We start from the raw sequence: 12,918 nt of genomic DNA on the forward strand, positions 1-12,918 counted from the left end.
AATCCGCCGATCAAGTTTTTAAAAGTCTTGATACAGGTAATTCCAGGCTTTTGAATTACCTCAGAACAACTATATTTATAGCTCAGAAAAGGATTCATAAAGTCCACCTCCAAAACTACCATAAATTACGATATCATTAGAAATATACAGCAGTTTATTTGTTATCGCGCGTGGATTCCAGTAATTGGTTCCTAAATTGGTCAATTACGCATGCGCATTTAATGGCGCTAAGTTCAAAATGTCGGAACTTCCGGCAGAAGGTTGAAAACTTTTTCGAACATTGTTTTGTTATTTTTGAGTAATATATCATTCTAATACAGTGATCATGAACTTCTCTGAACTATTCAAGCAGTCTGGACAACTTTGCAAGTTCTCACCGGATGGAAAATACCTGGTAATCGTGAAAAGTTCCTGCTTTTTCTCTTGTCCGACAATAGATACTAAAAATGCTTCAACGATATTGTACCGAATTCACTACTGTTCGTTTGTCGGATTCAGCAACCTTTCTGCTGGTTGCAGGCTGGTAATACACATGATCAAATCTGGTGGTCATGTCGATAAACATGTTGTGAGAAATAATTTGTTATTCTTCCTTGATGAGAAGAATGAATGGATGTCGCGTTTATTGCTATTGGTTGACTTCCAATATCAATCTGAACGTTATACGTTAAATTTGGATTTTACGATTTAAATAATTTGTTGTTTTTTAATTTCTAGGCGAATGCTGTTCAGTACCGACTGATAGTACGAGATGTGAAGTCACTTCAAATAACACAACTCTACACATGCCTTGATGCCATCCAGCAATTTGAGGTAAAGTAAGATAACATCATCTTGACATGCCACGTCTGATGAAACTTCAATTTGGACCAAATGATTTGCGATTCTTCAGTGGTTGAGCGCAATTATATATTTACTAATACAGAGTATTTATAATTTACCAGTTACCACAAGGATTTGCTAGAATATGAATTCACCTCGAATTCAGCTTCCAAATGAAGCTCCTCAAAGGGGTTCCTACTTCACTATTAATCATGAAACCAAGGTGTTTTAGAATAGTTATATGATATCATTAACACAACATTTTACTCTTTATTTTTCAGTGGTCATCTGACTCCTGTTTCTTACTATGTGGCATGTACAAGAGAGGGCTTGTCCAAGTAAGTCATGGTCAAACCTCACTGTCGCCAACTTTTCTTTGAATGTTTCTAGTTCCGATATCATCTTTCACTTCTCTTTCAAATGATCTGCTCGAAAGAAATAAATGTCACATCGCTCAAGGTTGTCTTCCTAAACAGCATTGTCCAGCATCTATTGCACAGTTCTTGCTTGGTTCATTTTCCTTTCCCCATCTTATTCATGGCGTTTATGTCACAGGTTTGGTCACTGGAGGAACCAGAATGGACTTGTAAAATAGATGAGGGGTCAGCAGGTCTTACTGACGTACGATGGTCACCAGATGGCAGGCATGTGCTCACCACAGCAGATTTCCAGCTCCGGATTACCGTTTGGTCTCTGTTGAATAAATCTGTATCTTATATAAAATATCCCAAACAGTGTCAAAAAGGTAATTTCATATCAGATTTTAACGCCTATACACACAGCTTTCCAGCTACTATCACATAAGTAAGCAGCCTGATTGAGAAAACGAAAAACAAAAAGATTGGAAAAAATTATATCTGGGGGCAGTGGTGCCCCCTGGATCAACTTTACCCTCTCCAACATATCTTAGTATTTCGTTTCAGGCATTGACTTCAGCAAAGGAGGCAAATACATGGCACTAGCTGAGCGCAGGGATTGTAAAGATTACATTAGTATTTTTGTCTGCTCAACATGGTTATTAGTGAAGGTAAGAAACAAATGTTTTATGCGATATAGGAAAATAAATGCAGGGGTCGAGCATAGTATCATATATACGTACATGTAGTATATCAATACGGAACAAACCAATTTCCATTATTACACAATTTTAAAAGAGATGCATTGTTGGCGTCAATCTACAACTGTGACCCGCTCTACCAAAACTAGGCGCTTGTCGCATCTAAACTTGACAGGTTGAGACGGAGTTGTTGTTCATTTCCCTATTGTAGACCTTTTGTGAAATGTGACCAAATCAGTTTGTAATAGATTTCACAAAAGGTCTACAATAGGGAAATGAACAACAAGTCCGTATCAACCTGTAGAGTTCAGATGCGACAAGCGCCTAGTTTTGGTAGAGCGAGTCACAACTGTTCTTTTAGTTTTCTCTTACTCTCTGACCTAATTTTTATCTCTTTTGCCAGCATTTTAACACAGATACAGAAGATTTGGCAGGCTTGGAGTGGTCACCAGACAGCAGGGTTTTAGCTGTGTGGGATTCATGTCTGCAGGTAATGATGGCAGTATTCAGTTCTCTCTGACCTGGTATAGGTTTGTATGTTTGTACCAAATATTTCGGCCGAAAAAATTTACTTATGCCAAGTCCTCAAAACCTTGTGCTGAAGCTACAACATGGAGTTGCAACAGTCAAACTCAAAAACAAAATTGGCAAGTCATTGTTACCTTTCATTTCAGTACAAGCTCATGTTGTACTCCGTTGATGGTCGTTGCCTAGCAACATACAAGGCATACGACTTTGCCCTTGGCATCAAGAGTATAGCGTGGTCACCGACAAGTCAGTTCCTAGCCATAGGTAGCTATGACCAGAAGGTGCGCATCTTGAATCACATCACATGGAAAACTGTCGCGGAGCACGACCATCCGGCCACAATGGAAAATAATAATGTGGTAGGTAGCACATAGCAAAGTCTTAGTTGTTCTGGGGAGATAATATAGAAACATGCTTGACTCTGTAGTAAAGAGGGAGCTTTCCAAGTACATATTTGTGCAAGTAAAAAAAGACCCAAAGACTTCAAGCCGGTTGATCATTCACAAACTGAACACTTCTACAAGTTTTCATCAAAAAGACTTTTTTGAATTCAAATATCTTTCTCCCATTACAGGTTGCCTATCGTGAAGTGGAAATGAAGCCAAATGTACAGCTTGAATTTCCAATTTCACAACAAACGTTCAGCATTCAGAGTAAATGTAAGTCAAATTCCATTTTTTTCATGATAATTGAAAGATGACATTCTCATTTGGCATACTGCTTATAAAATTGCCTGTTGAACTTCTTCTGGAGAAGGTAATTTTGGTACTGCAGTCGTTAAACTCTTCCTGTTGATGTGGAGACTGACAAGAACAAGAACCTTTGATTTCAAAGGTGGCTGCATCCAGAGGAAATCAAGGAGTTCATGTGCAGGAATACAGGAGAAAATGTTGACTCTTGGCCCTAATATCCTCTGCTCAGGTTACATGCAACTGGGACATGCGTTACCATCTGTCTATGATTATATGTCGATATATTATTTGAATTTGTGTGTTTTTCCATTTCAGATGAAGTGATCGAAGGCTTGACCATGGTTCCACTCATAAAGCCAGACTTGAATAAAGCTAATCCTCGACTTGGTGTTGGCACGGTGTCATTCAGTCCTGACAATAAATACATGTACACAAGGAATGGTAAGGCATTCTGAAGTTTGTTTTAAGTTAGTATTATGTTACAAAATGACAAGGTGCTTACTTTGTGTATACGTAATGTACAGTGTGATTGCGTGGTAGATGGGAAATGCTTTCCAATAAGGAGTCGGACCAGCAACTTGTGATTTTCGAACTTATAGGAGAAGACTCCGCTAATGTTCTCAATTTCTCTTTGATTTTCAGACAACATGCCACACGCTTTGTGGATCTGGGACGTCATGAGACTCAACCTAGTCGTCGTCCTCATACAAGTCAATCCAATCAGATGTAAGTAAATTCAGTAAATATCCGAAAATCACAACTTTATCGATGACGGCTTTGATCTATGACGTGATGTTAGGCGTTGGCCTACATTTCAATATCTTAGCATTGCTCTCATGAGAAGCTGTCTACTTTCAGGTGTATCATGGGATACATGCAACACCAGGTTGGCGCTGTGTACCGCCAGTAACAAAGTTTTCATGTGGTCACCAGCAGGCTCACTCTCTGTGGAGGTCCCTGCAGAAGGTTAGTAATACTTGTAACTCTTGATAACTACAGATATTATGAGGCTGTGACATTGTAGGTGGACCACTGCTTCTAACCTTGCGTAGTCTGTTCGAGAGTTGTCAATGGTACCAAGGAGAAATCGGTCGAGACTACATAAGAACTACGTATCACAACAACAGCTAGAGTGGGAAACTCAATATTGGATGACCAAGTATTTGTGATCTATTAGTCTAAGATGAAGTCAATTATAATCTCTCCTTCTTCAGCCTCCTTTCAAATCTCGTCGTTAAAATGGCATCCTGATGGAAACGCACTCCTTCTGATGGGAAAAGACCAGATGTGTATGTGTTTTCTTGCTGAGGAGAGTGACGGTGCAGCATGAGGACCAGATGTATATACTGTTACACGGACTGGAGGCCATTTCTGATCTGTTGGGAGAGATTCTGTTAGCATTATTTGTGGTCATTATCTGTCGTTTGCAGGGAGTTCTGTGCAACCACATTCTGAAAATTGGGGTATAGTAAATAATTGCAGTGACCTGCTGTATTAACTGATATATATGTACAGTGGTAACCTTAACAGTGTTCATGTAATGTGTTCCAAATCTGTTGTAAATTTACTAATGGTGCATTTGAAAGATTGTCACAATTTTGCTCAACAGTAGTTACTTTGTGTTCGGTAATGTCTTGAAGTAAAATGGAGTAGGTAGTGGGTCAGGTGAAGTCCTGGAGTTGAGAATGTGTGGTGTAGTAGGGGCCTACCCAAAGACCTGACCTGACCCAGTGGAGGACAAGATCAAAAGAGAAAGTTGACACTCGAAACGAATGCATGTTATATCATAAATAATTGCAGACTAGTACCTCGTAAATCATATTAACTCCTGTTTGAATACACTGTATGTATTCTATGCCGCTGTGCTCCCAAACTTCCATACATCTGTACGTAATGTTGATGTGTATACTTACTGCTGGACAGAAGTATGAGCTGCTCTGTAGGTTTAACATAATAAACTTGTTACTTTATTAAACCTGTTATTTTTTAGTTTACTTTGTTCAATTGACCTTATTCGCTGCAGGTGACATGCATAACGACATGCAACATGTTCCCATCATGTGTGGTTGACGTGCATTGCTTTTGATGATATGCGCAGTGCTATCCAAATACTATAGATCAATACTTTTGAATATCATTTCCCCATTCAGATAAAATGAAACCTCTCCTTGCTTCAATCTGTCTTACACATCAAACCTGCGATGGGTGTTTTCCCATCCACCATGATCTTTTCGAAGCTGGTCAGGCCCTTGGCCTTGTGATCTTAAGTGTAACCATGTCTCCTGGGGGTTCACTGGGCTTTTTGTCCAGGCACTGCATTGTGTACCATCCAAATCAGACAGTTGTCCATTGAAGCCAGATTGTGATATAATCTCTTGTGCCCATAGTACGTATTTCACTTGATCATGTACGTAGCTCCTCAACTTTGCCCACAATTGAATTGATTGTGACATCGTCTCTATCCACACAACAATCGAGGTTTTAACAACTCTATGCATTACCAGCCATTGAACAAGACACAACATCGAGTAGCAGATATCATTTATTTGAAGATCACACACATGTACACATACATCTAGGGTATTCAGATTCTACTCGGCCGCTGGGCCAAAATCCCGCTAAATAATAAACATCTATCTCCATACACCAATTTCATCTACTAAATTCTTGTGCCTAACAAGCACCAACAAAGTCAGTTTTATTTTATTTCGTGTTATACCATAACATGATCGAGATTTAATTATCATAAATTTGGAACACTTCACTTTGGCATAACTTGGCCCTGCATGGTTTTTAACAATCATACATGTTATAACAAATAGCAATTAGCAGTAATCAAAATTATAAAATTTGGAAATTCAAATTGGCAACAGAAATTGATTGATCAAGAAGGTACAACATGTACATGAACATGTACATCTACATCTACATGTACAACGTATTCTGTGAATGTTGAAGAGTTTAGAAACTTCCTTGAAATCCACACCGCGTCTTTTAGAGAAAGAGTGTGTGTAGCTTCCTTAATAACAACAAGAAGTGTACATGATAATTAGTTAGCACTTTATAAATATCTTGAATAATATTAACAACATCCTTCAACATACATACACCGTATATCATTTAGAAACATCGACTGAAGATTAGAAAATGCATATTTCAGGGTGCGAGATGCATTTTAAACCACGTGAACTCGTGCTATAATCTACATCGAGAAAGACAATGACAAGTGAGTCAAGAGCCTGAGCCACTAGACCACAGTGGTTCCCAAGCAAACCAACCAGAACAATGACAGATGACTGTGGCATGTTGACTTTGGAAAGGCCTGGTGCTTTGCCACCCGCACTGAAGGACAGGACTGAGACAAATTTGCAGCTAGTGTGGAGAACTCATTTTCCCAATATAAACTAATTGAATATAGGCACATATATGTATCAGCTGTTCAAAAGATACAAACTAAATTGCACAATAATTAATAAAGCATCAATTTACATAAATTAGAAAATATTACAAACAAGCTGGAAGTACTGTAACGTTAGAAGAAAAGTTAGACAAGTCATATCATCATCAACTCATATCAGTGAACTTCACGGCCTCTCGCCTGCATGTTATAGATATTTGATGATACCTTGCGAATTGCAAGCACATGTACCCTGTCTCCTTCAAATTCAATTTCGTGTGAAATCTACACCTGATATTTTCAAAAGAGCTGGCGATTTTGTATCCATACTTTCACTGAATGTTTAAATGCTGTTCGAGATAATGAATGCATAACCTTTGACAGTTTTAGATTTCACATGAAAGCGCATTTGTTTCAGGAGGACTTACTTTTTTAAGGGCACCTAATCTCACTTTTAACTAAAATTTACACTCTACAATGTACAGTAAAGGGATATATTGGAGTTTGCAAACTGTACACCAGATAAATTTTGGCATCTAAATCTTCTGTCTCTACAAATCAGAACACATCCCACAACAAAACTTCCATGAAACCACAGCCCTCAAAGTGACACCAGCTAGAATATCTGAGACAGTGGTCATAATGCTTTTTACATCCAATTTTTGGAATAAGATTCACATTGCGAAAATGCTATGAGCTGATCACTTCAAAAGGGAACCTTAGTCTCTCGAACCCTCACTGCATCTCGTTTTCTTGCTTTTTCAATACAAAACCAGGCCATTGCTTTTAAAAGAGACAGTTCTGCCCCTAATCAAAAAGATTCCAAATTTTCGGAATTTCTTTTTTTTCAAGTAATTTCTATGGAGTTGTGGCAGGGGTAGCAAATGTCCTAGCAGACTCTTGATAAGAGGCACAGATCCTGAAGCAAGTCTCATGCTTTTTGGCAAAATAACTGAAAACATACACAGATTAGATGCAGAGTCCTCCCTTTGACATTCTGAGGGAAAAAGTTTGCAGATTAAAAGCTAACGCCGCCCCGTTCACGAGAGAATCCCAAATAACTTTGATTGAAGACCATCGATGACAGACTAGCGTACGTCTCAATCATAATGGGCGCCTCTTCGACCTTGACCTTCTTGCCAGGGTCTTTCCGCTGGTAGCAGTTGTGAATTTGCTGAAAAAATGAATAAAAAAATGAAATATTGCACAGAATTGATTTGAGTGACAATTGAAACGAAACATGAATTCCACGTAACGTTGCCTAAGGATTGATAGTAACTGATCAAGAATGAAACAATTTGCCACTAACCTGGATAAATGACTCGTAAAAGTCGTCGACACTGTATGTGATGGTCTCTCTCTCTTTCTCATTGTATAGGAGGGGGTGGTGCGTTAGGGTGAGGTAAGGAATGTCTGTACACCATGGGTTCCATTTCTGACCGAAGGACAGAGCCTGGTTTCGATTCCACGAGGCACGTACACCACCATGATTGCGTGGACTGAAAGGCCAAGGAAAACAACATCAATGTTTTTGAAATTCGTTTTTTATCGACTATTTTGGGAAGACAATAAAAGAGAATGTGACACTTGTATTCAACATGGTCCAACTATGAATTGTCTGGATTTTGCAAACCAATGTAGGCAACAACTTCTCTACTTACGGCATCAAGGACTTCTCCGGGTAAACCAGATCGCCAAGTGTAACGGTGTCAATCATGTGAAGGAACACTCGCCGATGATCCAGCACCTTCTCCGTCACAAAGTCGTACTTAATCACCACGACAGAATTATCATTCAGGATGATAATTTTCTCCTTTTCATTGTCCCAATGGTCAATTCTATAACAAGAGAAGTGCATTGTTATTTAAAAGAAGTCTTGAAGTTGAGACTACTTTTACTGATGTATCATGATAACCAGCTTCCTCTTGCATGATAAAGAGGACGACACCAAAACCTAACACTCATGGTCACAGTGAGAAACAATAACATGACCAGGCCATCATTCAGTAATGCGTCAGGACACATAGGAAGAACTACCCAAGTCATATGCATAACTTGGGTCATTTTGACTTGTAAAGCCCTTCATGTCATGAAACCTTCGCAGAACATCAACTGGAGACTTTCGTATAAATCTGATGACTGGCACAAATGATACATACTCTGACAGCAGCCATGCTCCCTTGACATCACCATCCAGGTCATTCCGCAATAGCTCCTTTGCAACATCGACTGCCTTCTCAAAATAGCCATCCTGAAATGATAATTTCTGATGATATTATGTGTCCAACTAGATTCATGAGTATGATGTCCTTCATGAGAGTTATTAATATCATATAGCGTCATTAATGTTTGATGAATGGCAACTGAAACAGTCCTATAATAATCAATGACTCAATTATTTGGCCAATATAACGATAGAATGAGTGTACATTGTAAATGCACAAATTAATGGTCTGCAACTGACATGTGAAACGCACAAATTAATGGTCTGCAACTGACATGTGAATTAAGGACTTTTCAACTTATCCTCTTTTACTATTTAGATCATTGCAACCTACGCATGGTTGTGCATAGGCTACATGTACTATGCCTAACATTACAAGTTTAAGGATGGGATAATTTCTTTAAAGGTTCCGTACGGGACGCTTTTTATTCCCATTTAAAATCTTCGTCAAAGTCAAGGAGAAATATTTCATAACACCCTGTAGTTTATTGGAAACAGATGGTTGTTGGGTACTTGGCATTCAAATAGACTACATGTACAGCTGTGGCAGGCATACTTCGAATTTGACAGCCTGTCTCTGACTGAGCATTGATTTTAGGGCTCGAAATAGGATGTTACAATAGACATTGTAGTTACATAACTCTTTATTGCTAGAATAGCGGCCCCATCTCGATCTATTTATTGCTAGCCGGCTAGCAATAAATAGATCGAGATTTATTGCTAGCAATAAAGAGATCGAGATGGGGCTGCTATTCTACAGTACCCTCCCAACAGTCTGCGCCATGGGCATGGGCAATCCCGGCCCTGCAGTGCAGGTGCAATGCCACCCAATGGCATGGGTACTTTCAGTTTCACAAACCCTGACGACGTAGTAGCACGTGGACTATTGATAGGGCCGGATGAGGGGGCGGATGTGATACCGTCAAAGTTAAGCAACCAATTACCTTCTTGCTGAAGAATCCCTTGGCGACATAATCGACAGTATTCCTTATCCCAAGGCTTGTTTTACTTCCTGTGCTGGATACACTTTGCCTGGAAAGGGTGCTCCCAGAATGAGGTCTGGAACGGCCTAATCCTGGGCCTGCAAAATCAACATTTGGTTCTTCCCCACCCTGCATACCAAACTGAAGCGTTGCACCAGTAAAATCTGAATTTCCAGCTGATTTTTCGTCCTCTAAACGTGCTTCTTGTGGGCCAGATGAAATCGGATTTGCCATTTTTTCAGGACTTTTTAAAATGACGTCGAAGAAATTTGTCTAACTCCACCAGCGCCGTGGTAGAGCCTGCCACACCGTAGCGCCGCATATTGACCATAAGAAGAACTGAAGTTCATGGATGTCGAAATCGAATATCGCGTGTTTCGCTCCCTTACCTTTTCGCCCCCAGTCGTTTCGCTCCCTTGAACTTTTGTTGGGAAAGAGAAAGTACCCTGGAAAAGTGAAAGTGGCAAAGAAGATGTGCTTTCAAGGGTCAAATCTACAAAGAAGGAATCGTTTGGTCATCTACAATGTGATCTTTGGCAGGTCACTTGTCTTTCATTCTTTATCATTCGCTTGGCGGTCATCAAGAGTGTGATCCTGGGCAAGTCTATCTTCTCTTGCAGTCATATCATGAGTGAGATCTGGGGCTTATTTCGGTGTCTAGACATCAGTCATTAGCATTAATGTTCGCTTCTCCGGCTCATTAGCTCGGTCAAGTTGCTTGACATGTATGCAAGAATGATCAAGGACACTATGGGATCTGAACTCATTATTACAAAATATCGACAGACTTGGAAGGAAGGAGCACACACAAGTTATTTAAGAAAGATTTTATTTATAAAAAGCCAATGACCCAAGGTCATCAGTTGCATGATACATCCGACATCTTGAAAATAAATGCAAAGTTCAACCACTAATGAATGACTTTTCCTCAGTCCAGAGCTGTGATTTCACTTTCATTGTGTAGGCTGACCAGTTATTCATAGTTGTGGTTCAACCAGATTTGAGAAAACAATCCAGATTATGGTAATGAGAGTTCATGTTCACGGTAAAATACTTCCTAGTTCACATGAGCAACATTCGAATGCGACAACCATTCACATTTCTCCACATTGCACAATAACGATTGGAATTTTCGGCACATTATTTGGACCGGTTGGAACTGCCTCAATCTTCCGAAGTACCAGCATGCCTTCATAAACACGCCCTGTAAAGACAAAGACACAAATGAAATTAGGTCAACTAAATGTAAGAGACGATCTATTTTCTTTGAGTAATGTTCGCAGCGGTTGTAGGTTCTTTTGAATTCTGTACTGAATTTTGGTCAATTAGCCAAAGTAAGAATACCCATATCAATGAAAGAATGAAGCTGTGACCAAACCAATACAGCTGAAAGGCTTAACTATGTGCGGAAAAATATTGTACCTACCAAAGACAACATGTTTTCTGTCTAAGAATTCACATTTAGCACAGGTGATGAAGAACTGACAACCGTTGGTGTTTGGTCCACTGTTAGCCTACGGAGAAAGAGACATAATTCAATAACATGAGAGTGAAAATATTTTGAGGTGGCGCTTCTCTCTAGACTTGGGCCTCTAAGTTACTGAGTCTAAGGCCGGGATTACAATCAAGAGCTTGCTTATAGAGGCATAGCCAGGAAATTGGGAGGTCAATATCTGGATGCTTTGATGTGCAATTTTATAGCAATTCATGCCTCGTAATCATGAATCAAAAACATCTGAGCAGGGGGTCTGGACACCTAAAGAATTTCACTGACAACTGTAACGTCTCTGGGTTTAGTTTTGAACTTGATAAAGAAATGCTTACCATAGAGAGCATGCCAGGTCTATCATGTTTTAACTTAAAGTTCTCATCAGCAAATGCTTGTCCGCCATAAATGCTTGTTATACCAGTACCATCTTTCTGAAATTGGATGTGAATCTAGTGAAACTCGAAGTGAAAATCTGAAATAGACTTGTTACAGTAGTAAAAATGTCCAAATTTTCCAATGCATTTTCAGTTAAATTCAAAACTTTTAACGCATATTGGTAAAAGTGGGCATATCATTTCCTGATGAAACTCTTGACAGTGGTCGAGGGCCGAGCATCAACTTGCAACTTCAAGTACAATATTTTGTTTGATCAACATCGACATATGGACTTACTTTGTAAATATCACCGCCTTGTACCATAAATTCTTTGATAACTCTGAAACAAAAGCAGCAAAGATGAGGAGCTTACAAAGAACTGTAAAATCGCTCAAACAACCCAGATTCACAAAAAGTACTTTTACTGACAAAGGATTTCGGTGAGTCAATAGAATTGTCTGAAGAATATCTGGTGAGGCCATATAAACCAGAATATTTCAAATCGGACCTTCTCAAAAGTTGCACTGTTTTCTGCCGATGGTGACTATTAGACATATAAGCAACAGGTACAGCCACTATTTGTCAGACCGAAATATAAACCAATATTACCTGTGAAATGTGCAGTTTTTGTATCCTACAGGTTGTCCATCCTTTCTGTACTCTCCAGTGCAAAACTGCCTATTGGGTTTGAAAAAGAGACTGTGACAGTTATTCAAAAAGAAATCTAATGTGACAGTGATAGGTTAACATCAAGTAACAGTTTTAGTTTACATAATGAATAGATGAGGCCAATTTTACATAGAAGTCACGAGTCACATATAGGCCTAGGCTACATAAAAACGTTTATAAAATACCTGAAGTTTTCCGCAGTTCTTGGCACAACATCTGCAAATAGTTCAAACTTGATTCGCTCTGGATCCTGTAGGAGACGAAAGGAATAACACAAGTGGCAAATGAGATTTCTCAGCGCGAGGTATTACATGGTTTGTACTTTTAGGTCTGTTACTGTACTGTATACATGTCATAGTGCATGATGCACTACAAGTTTCCACACACATCATTGATTAGCGGTTTTCTCAAATATTATCAAATAGCTCGAGTGACCATACTTACTGCAAGTGGAGAAGGGTATACTGATTCATTTCTACGGGTCATTTTTTGTACTTACCGATCCACCGATCTTTATATCGAAGAAAACAATCGGATTATCGGGGTCTCGCCGGTCCGGAAACGTCATTTTGATGAAAATTTCTCATCGGAGTGAATATCGTTACTAAAATGTTTCGTCAATAAACAAAAGCTTTATAGAATCATTCATAAAACATAGTTGAGATCTTCGATGTTTCAATGT

General features: G+C 39.2%; 3 protein-coding genes across 3 annotated transcripts; 1 reads left to right on the top strand and 2 right to left on the bottom strand.

The window, feature by feature from the left end:
* The first annotated feature begins 242 nt into the window (after window positions 1-242).
* On the top strand, window positions 243-5,074 carry LOC135497097 (WD repeat-containing protein WRAP73-like). The gene is made up of 12 exons (XM_064786806.1): window positions 243-394; window positions 718-813; window positions 1,104-1,160; window positions 1,378-1,567; window positions 1,746-1,849; window positions 2,283-2,369; window positions 2,554-2,766; window positions 2,982-3,066; window positions 3,415-3,540; window positions 3,742-3,825; window positions 3,958-4,065; window positions 4,314-5,074. The coding sequence occupies exons 1-12, from the start codon at window positions 326-328 to the stop codon at window positions 4,427-4,429; spliced, it is 1,335 nt and encodes a 444-aa protein (XP_064642876.1). The 5' UTR covers window positions 243-325; the 3' UTR covers window positions 4,430-5,074.
* A 560-nt stretch (window positions 5,075-5,634) lies between these two features.
* On the bottom strand, window positions 5,635-9,949 carry LOC135497123 (tumor protein p63-regulated gene 1-like protein). Its single transcript, XM_064786853.1, has 5 exons — window positions 9,665-9,949; window positions 8,656-8,747; window positions 8,158-8,334; window positions 7,806-7,995; window positions 5,635-7,670 (listed from the first exon to the last, which is right to left on the bottom strand). The coding sequence occupies exons 1-5, from the start codon at window positions 9,935-9,937 to the stop codon at window positions 7,515-7,517; spliced, it is 888 nt and encodes a 295-aa protein (XP_064642923.1). The 5' UTR covers window positions 9,938-9,949; the 3' UTR covers window positions 5,635-7,514.
* Window positions 9,950-10,499: 550 nt separating this feature from the next.
* LOC135496858 (peptidyl-prolyl cis-trans isomerase H-like) lies at window positions 10,500-12,892 on the bottom strand. Its single transcript, XM_064786416.1, has 7 exons — window positions 12,736-12,892; window positions 12,422-12,486; window positions 12,177-12,245; window positions 11,865-11,907; window positions 11,528-11,623; window positions 11,130-11,217; window positions 10,500-10,907 (listed from the first exon to the last, which is right to left on the bottom strand). Exons 1-7 carry the CDS (start codon window positions 12,802-12,804, stop codon window positions 10,798-10,800), a joined length of 540 nt encoding a protein of 179 aa, XP_064642486.1. The 5' UTR covers window positions 12,805-12,892; the 3' UTR covers window positions 10,500-10,797.
* Between the last annotated feature and the right edge of the window lie 26 nt (window positions 12,893-12,918).

This window comes from Lineus longissimus, chromosome 12 (assembly GCF_910592395.1).
Source record: "Lineus longissimus chromosome 12, tnLinLong1.2, whole genome shotgun sequence".
Classification (NCBI taxonomy): Eukaryota; Metazoa; Nemertea; class Pilidiophora; order Heteronemertea; family Lineidae; genus Lineus; species Lineus longissimus.

Coding starts and splice junctions, on each gene's coding strand:
- LOC135497097 (XM_064786806.1), top strand. CDS start 326: ATGAACTTCTCTGAACTATTCAAGCAGTCTGGACAACTTTGCAAGTTC. Junction 1,568..1,745: donor TCCCAAACAGTGTCAAAAAG/GTAATTTCATAT, acceptor ATTTCGTTTCAG/GCATTGACTTCAGCAAAGGA. Junction 3,541..3,741: donor ATACATGTACACAAGGAATG/GTAAGGCATTCT, acceptor TTTGATTTTCAG/ACAACATGCCACACGCTTTG.
- LOC135497123 (XM_064786853.1), bottom strand. CDS start 9,937: ATGGCAAATCCGATTTCATCTGGCCCACAAGAAGCACGTTTAGAGGAC. Junction 8,335..8,655: donor GGAGCATGGCTGCTGTCAGA/GTATGTATCATT, acceptor CTCTTGTTATAG/AATTGACCATTGGGACAATG. Junction 7,996..8,157: donor CCGGAGAAGTCCTTGATGCC/GTAAGTAGAGAA, acceptor TTGGCCTTTCAG/TCCACGCAATCATGGTGGTG.
- LOC135496858 (XM_064786416.1), bottom strand. CDS start 12,804: ATGACGTTTCCGGACCGGCGAGACCCCGATAATCCGATTGTTTTCTTC. Junction 11,908..12,176: donor AAAAACTGCACATTTCACAG/GTAATATTGGTT, acceptor CTTTTGTTTCAG/AGTTATCAAAGAATTTATGG. Junction 10,908..11,129: donor CAGAAAACATGTTGTCTTTG/GTAGGTACAATA, acceptor TTGTCTTTACAG/GGCGTGTTTATGAAGGCATG.